Source organism: Neovison vison, chromosome 12 (assembly GCF_020171115.1).
Source record: "Neovison vison isolate M4711 chromosome 12, ASM_NN_V1, whole genome shotgun sequence".
Lineage (NCBI taxonomy): Eukaryota > Metazoa > Chordata > Mammalia > Carnivora > Mustelidae > Neogale > Neogale vison.
In genome coordinates, this window is record NC_058102.1 from 47,528,898 (window position 1) to 47,549,505 (window position 20,608).

Sequence of the window (20,608 nt, forward strand, 5' to 3'; positions counted from 1 at the left end):
GAAGTTCCAGGCTGCAGACTCTAAAACTCCAATTTGTTCACAACTTGAAGAGGTCTCTAAGCTCAAAATATGATGTGTCACCTGTGACATAACAATAAAAATAAGGTAGTCTGGCCACTTGGGCATCGTAGGATGCTGAAAGACTTCTGAAATGACCTCACAAAATCTCAAAGATCTACCGGAAACCCACTAACTTGAAGCGAGCGCTAGTAGAGTACATCAACTCTCTACCTTTCTGCTCCCCTGGAGAAATCCTCCAAAGTCTGCTTCCCATTAGCCCTGGGAGCTTGTTAGGGGTGCAGACCCTCGGGCCCCATCTCAGGCGTACTCAATCAGATCCTGCATTTTACCCAGGCCCCTATTTTATCTGTGTGCGCACTGAAGTCGAGAAGGACTACAAAGGCCTGAACAATAACACAGCAGTCGGTTCTTGAACGTGCTGTCACGTTGCAAGCTCCCACCGGCCTGGAGCATATGTCCTCTGAGACATATTGCCCCTAAAATCAAAAGGACATTTGCATTTCCTCTCCACCAGCTAGAGAGAGAAAGAGAGAGAGAGAGAGAGAGAGAGAGAGAAAATGGCGTCTCTCCCTAGGAGCACCTGCATGACCCCACCTAAGAGTGCATGAAACTTGTGTCAAGAGGAAAAAAAGAAACTCCCAGGGCTGACCCTTACCCTTCTGTGAAAGAGACAATAATTTTGCAGGGTTACTACAAGGCCGGTTAAAAAAAAATAAAATAAAATCCCTGACTTAATGGTGAAAGCAGTGACCAGCCCCGGGTTGGCTCACTTGGTCTGGAGTGGTGGGCCCACACGTGACAGTCCCCGGAGTCCTCCAGCGCCTGTGTGCACTTTCTCTTCTTGGTTGGTGGCAATGAGGCTCTAGAATCAAGAACCCAGGATGAAAGTTAGGAGTTTTTGCTCTCCATGTTACATGAAATCAGATTCCGTTTCCCAGGTGTCTGCTCTAGGCATTCTTAAGACTAGCTGTAATTGGTTAAGACTCCTTGAGGCCCACTGGTCCCCAGGACCACTAGGTTGTACGTGAGTGCACCGGACAAGCTCCTATCCTATGAGCCCTACTAGTCCGAAACATCGCTTTCCAATAGCCAGTAGATCTGAGATTCGCCAGCTTGAAAAATAAACTGACTATATATTTCCAAAGGTAGAGGACTCATTGAGACAAAGACAGGAACTTAAACTATAGAATATACATATATAAAATAGAAGTATATAAAATATGTATACATTTTACACCTGAAATTTTTTTCACATGGAATTTTGCCACAATTTTTGAGGACCTTTACTCTTTCTGCCATTCTTTAGATTCAGAAGAAGTGGAAGAAAGAAGGAGAAGAAGAAGGAAAAGAGGGGGAAGAAAAAATATTAAGTTAATGCTTAATCAACAGGTATTTTTCTGAGAGCTCATCCACAAATCACTTGCGTATTCTAGCTGAGGCTGCAAATGCAAACAGTGCTTTTTCCCTTGCTCGGAATGCCCCCCTACATTTCTGACATTTTAACTTTCCATTGAATAAGGACTTCGGGTTTAGCGGGGTTTTAGTTAAAAGATGGTCTAAAGCCGAGGGGGCAGAGCCGGAGGGTGGTTTGTGGGGAGGAGAGCTTCCTGTGTCTGATATATGTCTCAACACCGCCATCTCCTGGAGAGAACTCTATGATTCATGCTTTACCGGCACTGCGTGGGGTGCTGGCTGCTCTGAGGTCTTTTATAACTAAATATGTTGCCCTTTACCCAGGGCTGGGGCACAGAGGCTGCTGATGGTAAGGACGGCTTATCTCCGGATGGGAGGACATGCATCGGTCCGGGGGGGTTGGAAGATGACTGGTGTTGGGGTAGCAGTGGCGAGAGCTGCCGAGGCTGTGGGCAGAGCTGCTCATTTCACTGGAGCTCTGCGGCAGGTGTGCAGGGAGCATCCCCGCAGCAGCTGCAGAGTGGAGAGAAGTAACTGGAGGCCTCCCGGCTGTGGCTTCGGGTCTCATGGCCGGGCAGCAAGCACCTGGGGGAACACATAGGTGAGAAGGGCCTCTCTTTCTGACAGCCCAGCATCCCCGAAGACATGGCAAGGTGTGCGGGCTGCAGAGTGCACTCACCTTGCATCTGTGGAGGAGAACAGGAGTCTGAGGCCGAATAGGGTGGAGTATCGGGGAGCTGCTGCTGCCTGAGGATTAGAGACATAGATTGCTTTTCGTTGTGACCTGTTCTGTCATTATAGCTCTGTCACAAATGGGAGAGAGCCCTGAGGACTATGCGCACAGTACCCTGTGGGGCCCAGAGCCCACCAGATCATGCCTAGTGTAGCATGTTAAGTAAATGGGTTTTGAGGAAGACCAAACTGGGTGTGGGTCCCAGCTTTAACACTGCCTAGCTGTGTATCCACGACCAAGATCTTAGTCTCTCCAGGCTTCTGTTTACTCACCTGCAATATGGGAATAACCATCATGCCTTCCTCCTAGCATCCTTGTGAGAATTAAATGAGATACTGTGTATAAAATCCATAACATAACATCCCCAGAGTTCATGCTCAGTTATAGTTTATATATATATATATACAGTTTATTTATTATAGTTTAATTAACAGTATTGTTGTTTCTAAACATTTCAAACACTTACACCAGAGAGATGATTGTGCACCCTGTTTGGGCTAACGGCCTATAGAATGTCATCACCAAAGCAATGATTTTCCGTCTCTACATGGGGAAATCCCAAAGCTCTTGGAATGAGCTCAGTGGTTTTACAAAAGAAAAAACGTAAATGTCCGGGGGAAAAAAAATTCATAACTTTTCCTGTTTTATATATTGAGGTGCAAGTATAATCTCTTCAAGAAAAAAATGAGTACCACCACTAAAAAGAGTGTGAAATTTTCTGCCCCAAAAAACCTGCAAGTTCCTTATGGCTCAGAAACTCCATGTAGAATAAGGCATTCATAAGTACCACCACTGTCCACTTGATTCTCCTGCTAGAGAGTAAACTATCATGTTTTTCTTGGTTGATTTAAGATTTTAATCTCATACAATGAAAAGTCTATTTTTATTTTTTACTAGAAAAGTAAGGTTTTCTCCTCAAACTGATCCTTTATAATTTATTCACTCTTTCTGAATAAAGGAAGAGAAAACCTTCCTCCAGCAATGCCACCTTCCTACAAAAACAACACCAAAAATGAAACTAAAGGAATAAAGAGGAGTAAACTCAAAAGGACATAGAGTACATGTGCAGAGAGCACAACAGACTGTATTTTAATAACACTGTGGCAGACAGAAGTAGGATAGATGGTAACTGAATTAACAGAACAGAAAAAGCAAAAACAAGACTGCCTGGAGATGGCAGAAGGGACACAGTCCACAAGATTATCCAATTTTATTATTTTTTATTTTTTTAAAGATTTCATTTATTCATTCAACAGACAAAAATCACAAGTAGGCAGAGAGGCAGGCAGAGAGAGGTGGAAGCAGGTACAGATGCAGGGCTCGATCCCAGGACCCTGGGAGCATGACCCGGGCTGAAAGCAGAGGCTTTAACTCACTGAGCCACCCAGGCACTCCAAGAGATTATCCAATTTTAAAATAGCTCCAGAAAAGCCCAAGACATTGGAGTCACTAGAAATCTCTGAATTCAGGAGGAAGTTGGAGCTGAAAACAAAAAGTTGAAAGTTTGCTTAAGGAACAGCTGGACCCTTAGATTAGCTTCCCCAACCTGTACAGCTCAACAACTACCTTCCTCAGCCCAAGGGAAGTTGAAAGGGTTTACTCTCTGGAGAAACAGATTCCAGGGTGACTGTAAAGCTGCTGAGCTAAAAATGGAAGGATTCAATGAAAGTCTAAATGCTGAACCCTGAGACCCTTCCTCAACTTAACTTTGCAGGCATCCAAGCAGATTTCCTGCAGTAAGAAATTGGAAGATCGTTCCCCAGAAAAATTGAACGTCCTCAAGGGAAAAAATAAGATTTTGAAGTTACTGCTCAAAATGGCCAATCCCAGCTTACTCACTCTACAGCCTTTGAGAATAATGGTTTGCATGCAGAACATCTTAAACAGGAACAAAAGATGAAGGATCAGACATTTCCAGAAACCTTTAAGGTTAAAGACAAAGAACAAGCAGCTAGATATAGAAGGGATGCAAATAAAACAAAAACAAATCCACAAAGAGCTCTTCTGCTTCTGATATCACTAGTAAGCTCCTACCAGTTTGACCTTTTCATACTATGAACTCTGGAAAATTTAAAAAAACATCTGCCTAAAAATACTGGAAGGTGGACAATAGCAAGAGGATTCTGGGGGGGACACTGAAACTTAGCTGAAGGTAATAGCATAAGGAGAGTTACCTGTTTATAGCTTTTAGCCTCAGGCCAGTTGAAGGCAAAACCACAGACCAGCTAAAACTCCAATAGAAACACACTAATTTTCTGATCTAAAGAACCAGAGAACAGAGTTTGGGACAAACAGCCTCTTAAAGTAAAAGGGGAATCTTGGGAAAAAGAGATGCAGAGAGGGGAACCCTATAGATTCTGTGTAAAAACTCTGGCCAGGAGTCTGTCTGACTCCTGAGCCATCAATGTATGGGGCTGACTGCACATAGTCCAACCAAAAAAAAAAAAAAAATCAAAAGGGCAAAATGAACAAACAAACAAAACTGAACTAAAATTTAAGTTACTTCCCAAGAGACAGAGTTTATCATTTGAGTTTAAGGAAAGTAACTGCCTGGTAAAACAGAAGTGTATATATACTTTACAGAGGAAATAATAATAAAAAAAAATCCAGACATTCAAAATGTCTACAATACAGTTAAGATTACTCAACAAATGGAGAAGCAGGAAAATGTAGCCTAGCCTTGAGGAAAAGAACAGTTAGTGGACACTAACCCAGAAATGATCCAGATATTGGATTAGTAGATAAATCCATATTTTAGCAGCAGCTATTATAAAAAGAGCTGTTGTAACTAAGCCTAATAAAGTAGAGGACAATGTGTTTATAAAGAATAAAAAATACAAAATCTCAGCAAAAAATAGAAACTAAAAAAGAACTAAATGGAAATTTTAGAACTGAATAAAACTAGAAATGAAAATAAAAACAGAAAATTTAAAAATCACTCAGTGGTGTAACAGAAGAACTTGAAGACAAATCAGTAGGTATAATCCAGTCTAAAGAATAGAGAAGGAAAAATGAATCTTAAAAGAAGGAGAGAAAGAGAGATTTGTGAACCATGAGAGGATATAACAGAAAAATAATTAAAGATATAATGACAAAACCTTCCCAAATTTAGTAAAAGACAAATTTATAGGTTCCAGAACTCAGCAAATCCTAAGATAAATATAGAGAAAACCACACATAGGCCATCAGAGTCAAATCAGTAAAAAAAAAAAAAAAAAAAGAGAGAGAGAGAGAGAGAGAGAGAAAGAGAGAAATTTTCAACAGTACCCAAAGAAAAACAACATATTATATGTAGGGTAATAGTGGTTCAAATGACAAATGATTATCAAAATATCCAGAAGTAGGAAGACAGTGCAACAATATCTTTAAAGTGCTAGTGAAAATAAAAACTGACAATCTAGAACTTCATATCTGATGAAGATATCTTCCAAGAATAAAAGCAAAATAAAGATACTATCAGATTAAAAAAAAATTTTAAGTGAAACCATAAACAGACATGTACAATAAGAAATGTTAAAGACATTATTTAGGCTAGAGGAAATTATATCAGATGGAAACTTGAAACTTTAGGAAGAAATGTAAAGAGTAAAGAATTGTATGTATCTGATGCAACTTCATTATTTTTCTTAATTCATTTAAAATACAGAGGACTGTTTAAAGCAAAAATTGTGGTATTATCTTGTAGCACTTATAATGTATGAAGGTGTAATACTTATGACAACTACAGCCCAGAGGAAGGCAGTGGGGGATAAAATAAAATTACATAGTTGAAGGTTTCTACATTTTACATAGTGATACAATATTAATTCATTAACTCCAAGTAGACTGTGAAAAGTTAAATGATGCAAAGAGGTATAGCTAAGGTCAATAAGTAAAATGGATCTAAAATTATTCAAATAATACAAAATAAAGTAAAAAGGAGTTACAAAGAAGAAATAGGAAGGATAAAAAGATGACAAATACTAAAATGGCACAATTAAATACATTAACAGTGATTACATTAAGTGTTAATGAACTAAAACTCCAATAAAAGGCAGAGATTGTAAATACGGATTTTTTTTTTTTTAAAAGCAAGACCAACTGTATGTTATCTGCAAGAAACACTCTAAATTTTAAGACTCAGATAAGTTGAAAACAAATGGGAAGAAAAGGTATGAGAAGGCAGAAGTGATTTCATGAATAAGTAAAATAGACTTCAAAATAAAGATTATTACTAAAAATAAAGAGACTCATTCCATAATAATAAAATAATAACAGTCCTTTCATTAAGAAGAAATAGCAATTATGATTGTTTACATATCCAGTAACAGAACTTCAAAATACATGAATCAGAATTGACAGAATTAAAAGGAGAAATAAATAATTGTACAATCATAATTGGATATTTTCACATCCCTCTCTCATCAATTGGTAGAACAAAATAGGTAGTACAAATTGATAGAACAAAAAAGTCAATAATGACAAAGATAATCTGAGAAATTTCTTTAAGAAGAAAAGTAACTGAGGTATTTGAATGCTAAAAGATATTTTGCAGTTCCCTTCAGAGAATTTGTGGGAAGAATTAATATAATCATAATAAATGATATGTGAAGACATAGTGATAATAATGTAAGCCCTGGATATTGGCCCAATCAAAAATTTTTATAGAACTTTATGATATTGGGAGGTTGGTGCTAGAAATGGGTGTCATATGTGGTATACAAAGTTAAATCTCCCCTGAAGATGATATTAAGTTCTTGAAATATATAAAGTAAGAAGAGCAATATAAAACAGCATTTAGATACAAAGTGGTAGAAATATCTAAAAGCATTGGAAAGTATCTGCCTCTGGGAGAGGCAAACTGATGATCATGGAGAAGAAGAGAATTGCTGGTTTTTATTATAAGCCATACACACACAGTACCATTTGACTTCTTAAATTCTACACGTGTCACTTCTGTAGAGCTACAAATTAGATTTTGTGATTGACTCTGTGATATCGCAATTCCACATTCAAGATTCTAGGCAGCTGTTTACATTTACATTAGTGGCACCACTGGAATTCAGTAATAATAAAATCTAAAAATCACAAGTAATTTATCAACTCACTCAAGAAATATGGCATGGCCTATTGTATACAGGAATGTATGCATGGAAAATCAAAGGTCCCTTAGTTGAGTGACAGCAACATGTGGTATGGTTTCAAAGTGATGATTTTGAAAATTTTTTTAAAGACTTATTTATTTTAGAGAGGAGAGAGAGAGAGAGAGAGAGAGAGAGAGTGTGTGTGTGTGTGTGTGTGCATGCATGCGTGCGAGTGGGGAAGGGGCAGAGGAAGAGGGAGAGAAATCCTCAAGCAGACTTCCTGCTAAGCACAGAACCCAATGAGGAGCTTGATTCCAGGACCCTGAGATCATGACCTGAGCCAAAAATCAAGAGTCAGATGCTTAAACTGACTGAACCACCCAAGCACCCCAAGATCTTGAAATTTTTAATGCTTTCCTTGCAGTTTACTATTCGTTCCAAAAAAAAAAAACTCACCACAGCTACTCCTTTATTTCATTGAATTCCATGCTCAATGCATTTTACAGTTTTGAAAGAAATTCTGCAGTTCTTTTCAGGGAATTTGAAGGAAGAATTAATGATAGCTACCTTTGAAACTGAGCAAATTGTTAAAAATAAAGGCAATTAACTTTATGGAAGACACTCTTATTTGGGACTATTTATGAACAGGTAATCTCCTCATTACTCACAATTACATCAGGAATCCCAGTCATGCATATTAGATTGTTTTTGGTCTTCGTGCTCTGAATTTGTCTATTATGCCAAAGGGATTTCCGTGAAGTGGACCTGGAAAGTAAGAGAACCGTGGGTCACTCCTTGAGTGGCCATCTCTGTCTCTCCCTTCCATAGGAAATAGTTGTAATAATCAAGAGATTCTTAGCTATGGATAAAAAATGAATAGTTTGCCTTCTAACCTCTCTCTCAGATATAGAACTTGTTACTGTGTTTGGGAGGATAAATGGATAAATATGGTCTCCTAGGGTTGAATGCCATGCAACCAAAAGAGGGAATGCCATATAGACTCTTGTTCCCAGCTGGTTAAGATATATGTATATCCATGACAGCTGCTTGCTCTGCCCAAAGCAGCCAGTATTTCTTTCAGATATCACTCAGACTTGACCAAGTTGTCGTTGAGTGCCTACCATATGCTCATGACTATACTAGGAACTATGTAGGACATAACAGTATTAAGACATGGGCTTCATGTGAATACCCAGCTGGGACTATTCACAATTCAACAGTCCAATCCTGAGTTTTCTTTGATGACTCCCCCGGTGCCTTCACACACCAACTGCACCTTCTCCAAAGTTCTATTGCACAGTGAGCTCAACTCAACACAGTGCTTGGTATAGAGTTGGTACTTCATAAATACGAATTACTGCTTTGTTACTACTACAAATGGCCATTAAATATGTTACATATATAAATTCATATATTAAAAAATGGCTTTCCTGACCATCTAATCTAAAATAATAGTCTTCCCCCACCCCTCTTCCTACCCCCTTACCTTATGTTTATTTTTTTTCATCTTACTGAATGACTTTATACTATATGCCATTGTCTTTCTCTTCCCACTAGAGCAGCATGACAGCAGTGGAGAACCAAGAGTAGAGGGATGGGAGCGTCTCACCCCAGCAGAAGGCAATAAGGAAATGCATTGTCTGTTGGGAATTTAAAAACAATACTTACACCTACAAAATGTCAGTGTGCTTTTATTCTTGCCATGCACCACCAACTTAGAAAAAAATGCCTGGGTGCTCTGCCAGGGCAGGGTGCTTCCTACCACACTGCCCTTGGTAAACTATTAGCAGGGATTTCATCTGTTTTGTTCACAGAATACTCCATCACGCAACTGTAGAAATAGTTGTTATTGAAAATAATTTCTCCAATTTCTCATGTATATGATTTATCCTCCCATGTGAACATTTGCATTAAGAACATATCTTAATACTGTGTGTGCGTGCACGTGTGTATGTCCTGCACAGTGTCTCAGTGGTGAGCATGTTGTAGGCACACAATAAACACTTGATCAAGCTTGGTTAGGGTTTGTACCCACCACCTGAAAATTAAGATGAGAAAGGGCCTTGGCAGAAATGTTGTCAGTGGATAACATAGCCCAAGAAAATAATTTCATGACAGGACAGAGGAAGCAAGATGCCACCCCACACTTCCAGTCCTTTATTGGCAAACTGCAAGGACCCTGAGCATCCCACAGGAGGAAGACAGGAGCCAGCCACTCTTGTCTGTTGCTTTAGAAATAGATAAACTTTTATGGAGAACCGACTCTGGTCCAAGCACCAAGCTCACCCTTTGCATGTGTTCTCTCATGTAATCTCAACTACCACTGTGGGGAAAGGTACTACTATTGTCCCTCTTCCATAAGCAATGGAACTAAGGCTTCATGAGGTTTCATAACTTAACCAAGATTATTCATCTGGCAACTAGTCAAGCTGGAATTAAATGGTCTCCTACCAGAATTAATGCTCTAAAAAACATAGTAATTTAAACAGACTCTCCTAATCAAATTAATTACTATAGGTAATTTTCCACAAATATCTTTAGAACCAAGATGTCACCAGTAATGTCTCAGCCCAGGGTTCTGCTTAGCCTTCCTCCTACAGCATCAGTTTGAACCCCGGAGTCAAACTGGTCAATGAACTCACACAGCCTTTAACAAGCTCTTCTCACAGAACTACGCGTGTTACCTCATCCCTTTCGCAACACCACAGTGAAGAGCTTATCAGCTCCGCTCCACTGGTGACAGAACAAAAGCGTGCAGCTGGTCATTGACTCCTAGTTCATTTTGCTGTCCAACCCCAATAAGCCAAGTCTTAAGTAAAACCCAGAATAAGCTCAACCAGTAGAATAAATAAAATAAAACTTGCAGTGGATGCCTCACTGACCTAATGTGTCTTTAAGTTCCATCTCCTGTGAAGTCACCCATTCAAACCTGTGAATCAGTGTCACCCTAGTGTCCTCAGCTGGTTAGTTCCCTCTTACTCCACAGGTAGGATCCCAAGGCCATCCTAAAGCTCAGTACGACATGACCTCCACTGAGCACACTTACTCAAACTAAACCAACTTATTTGGTTTGGAGCATAGGAGCTGATGGGGAAGGAGGCATGTTTGTGTGACCTAAAGCAGGGCTTCTCAAACTATAATGCGCATGCACATTCTGTGGGGGCGCTTGTTAAAATGCAGAGTCTGATTCAGCTTTTCTGAGGGAAGGTCTGAGATGTTACATTTCTAGCTTCCAGGTCAGGCTAGTGCTGCTCCCTGACACACACTTCGAGTAAAGAAAGGAAGCCGGTGAACCTCTGGGCATTTTTGAGGGAAATAAAATTCACTGTTTTAAAATTCACTAGTCTCTTTTCTGGAGTCTTCCTTCTCTAGACACATACGCACACGCACACACACACATACACACATACACACACACTTCTTGTCCTTTTCCCCTGCAACCTCCAGGGTTCTATGCTATCCGCTAAATATCTAAATCCACCTTCCTTCAAGAATGGCTCTCCATATTTAGACATTTCCCAGTAGGTCCACCAGGGATTACCTGTTTACCCAGTAGGTAACTGGCTGGCTAACCTAGGGAAATCAGAGGACTTCAGCCTGCTGCTCCTGGGCAGACAGCTGCCCTGGACTCTGCTACACAAGGAAACAAAGAGTTAAGGGCAATATTCAGAACCTTTCACATGCTGACAGGACTTCCCCTTAGGTCAATACACTGATTAGAGTCACACAGAAAGACACAGAAAGTCTGAGGGGTGTATCCCAATGCTCATGCATGGATACCTCCCTCCCAAAGGAGGTCCAAGGCCAAATAAATTTGAGAAAAACTGTATACCATTTCTCTTCTCCAGTTGTATATTAGCATAACAAAGTCTCTGAAAAGACCTGCAGTAAAATTCATTTAGCTTTGTTTAAGCCAGTTACTCATAAGCTAATTCACTCACCATGGAACTTTTGGTTTCCCCCCAAACAGCAACTCATGGGACCAATTTTCCATAGCGCATCTAGGGGCATCTGTTTTACAGCGCCAACAATTCCATTTTTTAATATATTTGAGATGTGAAAATCTCCCTCTGAGATTCAAACTGAGTCTCATCAATTTTGCAGCCTCGTGGTCTCTTAGATCATTTCAGCAAGGAGTCATCACTGATATTTTTTTAAAAGCACAATTCACAGGCAATACAGTAGAGGGGAAGTGACTGAAGACTGGTCATAAACTTAGGTGTGAATCCTAGCCCTGTTGCTGATTAGCTGTGAGCTGACGCAAGAAAACCTACATCTCAGGGCTGCTAGGAGGAATGCAACTAACCTGAAAAAAAGAGCCAGGTGTTTAGAAATAGTCAACACTTAGAGTATTTGAATGGGTTGTACAGATGTAACGATCACCGAGCCAGCTGAAGAGCCCCATGGGCGTGGATGGACCGGAGCTGTTTCCGCTCATTTTTGCTCAGAGTGCTATCACAGCCTCACTTAATTGCATGCACCTGAGTGGTTTTTATCAAGCAATGTCAGATTATCTGATTACCAGACTTTTCTTGAATGGGCATGTACTCTGACCATCTTTGCAAACTGGCTTAGACCCAGGGTCACATCCTTTGTCAGATCATTTTAGATACATTGAATGTATTTCCCTGAGGTTCACATTCCTCCCAAATACCACCTAATTAATCTAAAAGCTGCATAGAGAGGAAAGTTCATATGTAGAGCCAGGCACATTTGGATCCCAGCTGTGCCGCTTACTGACCTGTGGAAAGTTACTTTACTCTCTTTGCACCTCCCTATTTATAAAACATAGATGATACTGTGTTTGGCAAATTTGTTCAGAGAATGAAATGTGTAAAATCAGATATGTAATTATATAAATGAATGTGTAAAAACTGTGAAGAACATTGCCCAACACTTGATAAATGATCAACAATATTAACTCCCTCGTCTACCTCACTTATACCCAACCACCCTGAAGGTAGAGAATGAATTTGGTTGGGCAAATCCGTAGTGATAGCCTCTAAGGAGATAATTCTGGTCCTATAGGAAAGACCATGATTATCATGGAAACTACAACTGTATGGCAGATTTCAGCCTTCCCAGATAAGAAGACAAATTCTTCAAATGAGACTTTTGTTCACGTCTCCCCACCAAACAGCTAAAAATTCTTTCTGTGACTTGTAAAAGTGATCCAGATGATTAAACAGAACCTTGGTACAATCAGCTATACCTTCTCTTAAGGAGCAGTTACATGGAAGAGAGATTAGACAACTTCTGGCAGATTGTTTTCAGGCCAGAGATGGTAAGTATACATACTGCCCACCCTTTCCACAGGAATTCACACCAGTGGTTTGGATGGAGCGAAAGGGAATGTGAGGGAAGGTACAGGGGCAATTAGTGTCTGAGTTCAGCCCACACAGTGCCTACAGCAGAAGAGTCAACTCAGAGCGTGGGCTCATACATCAGGCTACCCACTAGCTGTGTGTGTGTTTGTGTTTAACTAGCTTTCAAAATGCTGAGCTTCCCTTCATCCTGTGGTCATTCGACAAGGATGTTCTTGTCATCAAAGAGTGGCAAGAGCTAGGTACCAGAAATATCCACAAATGGGCTTCCTCATTGCTGAGATTCAGGTCTGGTTTCACTCTTTCATGGGGGCATGTACACATATACCAAAATAGGCTCAATAACAAAATGGAGATGACAGAGAAAGGTCAGTGAACTTGAAGACAGATATTTATCCAGTTGGAATTTATCCAGTTGGAATACCAGAGAGAAAATGATTGAAAATAAATCAACTAAGACTCAGGAAACTATGCACAGTATCAAAGGTCTAGCATTTGTGTCACTGGAGTCTTAAAAAAAGATAAGAAAGACATTGGTACAGAAAAATAAATGTGAAGAAATAATAGCTGAAAACTTTCCATATGTACTAAAAATTATAAATTTACAAACTCAAAAACAATATAATCCCAAACAATATAATCTCAAAGAAAACTATGCCTAGCAGTGCCTGGGTGGCTCAGTTAATCCAGTGTCTGACTCGTAATTTTGGCTCAGGTCATGATCTCGGGGTCATGGCGTTAAGCCCAAAGTCAGGCTCCATGCTCAGTGCAGAGTCTTCTTGTCCCTCTCCCACCCCTCTCTGACCCTCCCCTTGCTCGTGCATGTGTGCAACCACACTCTCCTTCTCAAATAAAAAAATAAAATCTTAAAAAAAAATAAAAGCATAGAGTTTGGGGCATACAACAGTCCCAATTTGCAGGTGACATCACTGTAAACACAGAAAATCCCCAAAAATCTATTTAAAAAGCTTTTAAAACTAATAAATGACTTCATTAAGATTTCAGGACCCAAGTTTAATTTATAAATATCATACTTTTTTATATATTGGCAGTAAATAATTGGAACCTAAAATTTGCAGGGGGGGAATTATTATTTGCAATAGCTCAAAAAGAAACATGAAATATTTAGATAAATGTCTAACAAAATATGTGTAACATTTACATGCTGCACTCTATATTACACTGATGAAAGATATCAAAGAAGGACTAAACAAATGGAGAGATATACCATGTCGATGGACTGGAAGATTCAATTTTGCTAAGATATCAGTTCTCTGCATATAGATCTCTGGACTTAACACAATCCTAATCAAAATCTTAGCATGATTGCACAGATATCAATAAGCTAATCATAATATTGGGAAATCAAAGGAACAAATAACCAAAACAGTTTTGAAAAAAGACAAATTTGGAGCATTTACACTATCTGATTTTAAGACTTCTAATAAAAGTACAATAGTCAAGATAATGTAGTATTGGCAAAATGACAAGCACATAGATCAATGGAACAGTAGAGAGTCTAGATATAGATCTGTACAAATATGGTCAACTGGTTTTTTACTACAGTGTAAAATTAATTTAATTTAATAACTTTTCTAAGTTATTCAACAAATAAATCTGGATAATTGGACATCCATACACAAAGAAGTTAGTCTCAACCTATACCTCAAACTTCATACAAAAATTAATTCAAAAAAAAAATTGGGTTAAAGCCTCTGCCTTCAGCTCAGGTCATGATCTCAGGGTCCTGGGATTGAGCCCTGCATCGGGCTCTCTGTTCAGCAGGGAGCCTGCTTCCCTTCCTCTCTCTGCCTGCCTCTCTGCCCACTTGTGATCTCTGTCTGTCAAATAAATAAATAAAATCTTTAAAAAAAATTAATTCAAAGTGGATCATAGGCCTAAATGTAAAGTGTAAGACTTCAAAACTTTTAGAAGAAAACAGAAGAAAATTGGGGGAAGCTTAGATTAGGCAATATCTATATTTCTTAGATATAAAGCATAAACTATGTTGGAAAAGATAAGTTGCACATTATCAAAATTATGAACTTTTGTTCTGGCAAAAATGCTGTTAAAAATGAAAATTTAAGTTACAGACTGGGAGAAAATACTCGCATATCACATACCTAGCAAAGTTCTTATATCCAGAATATTAAACAATTCTCTAAACTCAAAGGTAAGAAAACTCTAAAGGGCAAAAAATTTGAACAGAAATTATACCAAAGAAAATGAAAAAATAGCAAACAAGCACACAAAATGATATTCAACATCATTAGTCATTAGGAAAACACAAGTTAAAACACAATGAGATACCACTACAGAATGGTTTTTTGTTGTAGAATGGATATAATAAAATTTTCTAAACTGATAAAACCAAAACTGGCAATGAAGAGAAGAAACCAGATGTCATATACACTGCTAGTGGTAATGGAAAATGGTATGGCTGCTCTAGAAAATTTGGCAATTTCTATAAAGTTAAGCTTATACTTAAAATATCACCCATCTGACTTCATTCCAAATATTACCCTCAGATTCTCATGAGGAAAAACAGAGATTTTCCTCCATGGTCAGGAAGAAGACAGGAATGTCCACTCTCACCATTACTATTTAACATAGTATTAGAAGTCTTAGCCTCAGCAATCAGACAACAAAAAGAAATAAAAGACATCCAAATTGGCAAGGAAGAAATCAAACTGTCAATATTTGCAGATGACATGATACTCTCTGCAGGAAAACCTGAACAAAAAGTTGCTAGAACTGACACAGGAATTCCCTAAAACTGTAGGATAGAAAATCAACAGAGAGAAATCTGTTGTATTTTTATACATGAATAATAAAGCAACAGAAAAAGAAATGAAGGAATCAATCCCATTTACAATCTCACCAGAAACAGTAAGATACCTAGGAGTACACCTAACCAAACAAGCGAAAGATCTATACTCTGAAAACTATAGACCACTTATGAAAGAAATTGAAGAGGACACAAAGAAATGGAAAAACATTCCATGCTCATGGATTAGAAAAACAAACATTGTTAAAATGTCTATACTACCCAAAATGATCTACACATTTAGTGCAAACCCTATCAAAATAACACCAGCATTTTTCACATAGCTAGATGTTCACAATCCTAAAATTTGTATGGAACCACAAAAGACCCTGAATAGCCAAAGCAATCCTGAAAAAGAAAAACAAAGCTGGAGATATCATGATTCCCGATTTCCAGCTATATTATAAAGCTGTAGTCATCAAGACAGTATGGTACTGGTACAAAAAGACATATAGATCCATTAAACAGAACAGAAAAACCCAGAAATGAACCCATAATTATATGGTCAATGAATCGTCAACAAAACAGAAAGAATACACAATGGGAAAAAGAGAATCTCTTCAACAAATGGTGTTGGGAAAACAGGACAGCAACATGCAGAAGAATGAAACCAGAACACTTGGTTACACCATACACAAAAAAAATTCAAAATGGATGAAAGACCTAAATGTGAGACAAGAAAACATCAAACTCCTATAAGAGAACATTGACCTCGGCTGTAGCAACTTCTTACTAGACACGTCTCAGGAAATAAGGGAAACAAAAGCAAAAATGAACCACTGAGTCTTCATCAAGATAAAAAAAAAAAAAAACAACTTCTGCACAGTGAAGGAAACAATCAACAAAACTAAGAGGATCCTATGGAATAGGCAAAGATATTTACAAATCATATTATTTGATAAAGAGTGGGTATCCAAAATCTATGAAGAACTTATCAAACAAAGCACCCCAAAATAAATAATCCAGTTAAAAAATGGGTAGAAAAAGGGTGTCTGGGTGGTTCAGTCAGTTGAGCTTCTGGCTGTTGATTTCAGCTCAGAGATCATGAATTGAGCCCTGCACTGGGCTCTGCACTCAGTGGGGAGTCTGCTTAAAGATTCTGTCCCTCTGCCCCTCCCCCAACTCATGCATATGTGCTCTCTCTCTCTCTCTTTCAAATAAATAAGTATTTTAAAAAGAATGAAGGGGAAGGAAGAAGGGAAAGAAGGAAGGGAGAGAAGGAGAGGAGGGAGGGAAGGAAGAAGGAAAGAAGAAATGGGCAAAAGACACAAATAGACATTTTTCCAAAGAAGACACCAGATGGCTAACAGACACATGAAAAGATGCTCAACATCACTCATCAGGGAAATACAAATCAAAACCACAATGAGATACCATTTCACACCAGTCAGAATAGCTAAAATTAATAGCACAGGAAACAACAGATGTCGGTGAGGATGCAGAGGAAAGAGAACCTTCTTACACTGTTGGTGGGAATGCAAACTGCAGCAGCCACTCTGGAAAACAGCATGGAGCTTCCTCAAAAAGTTAAAAGTAGAAGAATCCTATGACCCAATAATTGCACTATGGGGTATTTATCCAAAGGATACAGAAATACACATTTGAAGGGACATATGCATGCCGATGTTTATAGCAGCATGATCAACAATAGCCAAAATGTGGTGTGTGTGTGTGTGTGTGTGTACATGCAATGGAACATTAACCAGCCATGAAAAAATGAAATCTTGCCATTTGCACTGATATGGATGGAGCTAGAGTATATTATCCTAGTTAAAGAAGTCAGTCAGAGAAAGACAAATACTATATGATTTCACTCATATGTGGAATTTAGGAAACAAAGCAGATGAACATATGGGAAGGAGAAAAAAGAGAGAGAGGGAAGCAAACCATAAGAGACTTTTCTAAAAGATAGAAAACAAGCTGAAGGTTGATGGAGGGAGGCGGGTGGGGGATGGGCTAAATGGGTGATGGGTATTAAGGACGGCACTTTATGATGAACACTTCTTATGATGTAAGTGATGAAGCACTAAATTCTACTCCTGAAACCAATACACACTATATGTTAACCAACTAGAATTTAAATAAAAATTTTGAATAAGTAAATTAATAAATATTACTCTCAGAAATTAAAACTCTTGATCACATTAAAAACCTGGGCATTAATATTTATAGAAGCTATTCATAATGGCCCAAAACTGGAAATAATCTGAATGTCCTTGAATGGGTAACTGAATAAACAAACTGAATTATAAACATTCAACAGGGTCTTTCCCAGGAATAAAAAGGAATGAACTATTGATCAAAGACTTTAGGCTTAGTGAAAGAAACCGGACTAAAAATGGTTTATCCCATAGATTTCATTTATGTGACATTCAAGAAAAGCAAAACTATAGGGACAGAGAACTGATCAACAGTCACTAGGAGGTGGGGTTGATCACTAAGGGGAAGCATAAGGGAAGTGTCTCAGGTGAGGGAACTATTGTTTGTGCTAGTCCTGGTAGTAGTTCTACAAGCCTATGAACTTGTCAAAACTTGCAGAACTATATACAGGATAAAAATTGAATGTTACTGTATGTAAATTAAAAATTAAAGCTGGAGTAATTATGTTAATATCAGAATATAAGAGCAGAAATCAACAAAACACAAAACAGAAAAACAACTAGGAATATACATTTAATCAAAATCTGGATCTTCAAAAGGTTAGGAAAACTGATAAACCTCTCGCCAGAGGGATCAAGAAGAAAAAGACACAAATTATGGGGATGCCTGGGTGGCTCAGTAGGTTAAAGCCTCTGCCTTCAACTCAGGTCATGATCCCAAGGTTCTGGGATCAAGCCCTGCATGGGGCTGTCTGCTCAGCAGGGAGCCTGCTTCCCTTCCTCTCTCTCTGCCTGCCTCTCTGCCTACTTGTGATCTCTGTCAAATAAATAAGTAAAATCTTTAAAAAAAAAAAAAAAGACACAAATTACTGATATTAAGAACAAAATGATTATCACTATAGATTCTACAGATATTAAAAGTAAAATAAGAGAATATGATGAGCAACTTTATGTTAGTGATTTTGACAACTTAGATGAAATCAATAAATTCACCGGAAGACATAAACTGCCCAAGCTGATAAGTACCGACAGATAACCCGAATAACCCCGTATCTATTAAAGATACTGAATTGGAAGGGGAGGACCTTCGTATAAAGAAAATTCCAGGGACAGCAGACTTCACTCAGAAAAACTGCCAGTGATTTACAGAAAAACAATACCGACTCCATCCATGTCCTTTTGGAAAATAGAATAGGAGGAAACAATTTCTAGTTCATTTAATTATTTTATAACTTTTAAAACATCAAATAGAGAGCAGTGCTTTCATTACTTACAAGATCCCCAGATCAAAATCATTGCCCAAGAATTCCTCCAGCAGACTTGTATCCAGCACTGGGTTCTCCAGAGTGTCACTGGGCCCCTGAGCTGCAAAGACAAATTAAAAATGTTCAGATTCATGAAGAAGTCTCTTTAGAGTCTTCTTCATGTAATGAGCACCGAGTGTTATAGAAGGCTGATGAATCATTGCCCTCTACCTCTGAAACTAATAATATATTATATGTTAATTAATTGAATTTAAATTATTTAAAAAAGGAACTCTCTTTAGATATTACTCTCCTCCAGCAACCTTCCCTAAGTCTGGTTTAGGTGCCCTTTTTTATGTGCTTCCACTAATAGCCTGTGCTTTGTTTTATGCACTATTATAATTGCTTGCCTTTGTGTTTGTTTCTCCACTTAAAGTCTTTAAGAGCAGGGACTATGTCCTTCTTACAGTAACCATAAGAATCTCTGGTATAAAAAAGGCAGCAATAAACATTTGTGGATGGATGGATGGTTCATTGGATGGATAGTTGGATGGAAGGAAGGATGGATGGTTAGTGAGTTGGTTTGTTGGTTGGACAGATTATTTCCAGTTAAGTTCATCAAGAAGTATCTTGCTTCACACTTTTGTTAAACTTCCCAAAATGTAACACAATATTTTTGTCCTTTTTCTTGGTTTGAAAAAAATAAAAATAAACTTGCTGGTTTTTTTCTGATCATAATAAAGAAATTAGAATTTAAAAAGAATAAAAAGTATAAAACATAGGAATATATAATAATGAGGACAAAACAATATTTGTTTGTAGATAACATGACCCTATACCTAGCATACTCAGGAGAAATAATTGGCAACAATTAGAAATGATCAGAAAATTCAACAGAGTAGCTGATCAAAACTAAATATAAAAAAATATTTCTTGGGGCGCCTGGGTGGCTCAGTGGGTTAAAGCCTCTGCCTTCGGCTCGGGTCATGATCCCAGGGTCCTGGGATCAAGCCCCGCATCGGGCTCTCTGCTCAGCGGGGAGCCTACTTCCTCCTCTCTCTCTGTCTGCCTCTGCCTACCTGTGGTCTCTGTCTGTCAAATAAATAAATAAAATCTTAAAAAAATATATTTCTTTATATATAAAAATAACCAACAATTACAATAAATATAACGAAGAGGATTCTATTCAAAATGACAAAAAAGTATAAAATACCTAAATACATATTTAGGGTAAGATTTTTTTTTTTTAAAGCTAAAAAAACTTCTCTGAGGGGTCATAAGAAGAGATTTAAATAAATGGAAAACATTGATCTTAGACTAAAAGACTAAAATGTCATAAAACTTTTACTAGATATTGTTTAGAATATCTGCCAAACCCACATATTCATTATCTGAGAACTTTCCCCTTGTGAAAATGGTCTCCAGCAGCCATATCTGTAACACAACCTCTACAGGCACCCAAATCAGGGAGACCCGATCCACTGGTTGAGCAGGGACCAATCCAATCGTTTCTCCTAAGAATCTCAACTGGACTTTAGAGTTGGTTGTTAAAATGAAGTCATGTAATAACAAGGTGAGCTAGAGTGATAGTTTAAATATTTCCAACACATTAACTCAGGTCCTTCTTGATTTTTTTTATCCTACTGAAGCCTGGTTGTTCAATTTTCATTTCAATTACATGACACACCTTTTGAATTGGTGTGTGTGTGTTATCTGTAATTAAATAATACCCAAGTGAAAGTGTTCTGAAATTCTTCTGGAAAAATAAATAGCCAAAAATCACCAGAAAATTATGGAGGAGGAGGTAAATACTGAGAAATATACACAAGGACACATCAAAGGATGTAAGATATATCTGGGGTATATCAAGAAATATCACATATA

General features: G+C 38.1%; 2 protein-coding genes across 3 annotated transcripts in view; both read right to left on the bottom strand.

The window, feature by feature from the left end:
* The window catches only part of MYRFL (myelin regulatory factor like), a 74,387-nt gene extending 73,108 nt beyond the window's left edge, over positions 1–1,279 (bottom strand). For both annotated transcript variants that reach the window (XM_044227684.1, XM_044227683.1), the window contains exon 1: positions 792–1,279. In XM_044227684.1, the coding sequence (XP_044083619.1) occupies position 792 (1 nt within the window). In that variant the 5' untranslated portion in view covers positions 793–1,279. The remainder of the gene's footprint in view (positions 1–791) is intronic.
* A 341-nt stretch (positions 1,280–1,620) lies between these two features.
* LOC122890886 (myelin regulatory factor-like protein) lies at positions 1,621–18,852 on the bottom strand (the record flags this gene model as incomplete). Its single annotated transcript, XM_044226336.1, has 3 exons — positions 1,621–2,019; positions 2,114–2,181; positions 18,755–18,852. Coding segments are annotated over 3 exons (435 nt in total), but the record flags the coding sequence as incomplete, so codon positions are not given.
* Between the last annotated feature and the right edge of the window lie 1,756 nt (positions 18,853–20,608).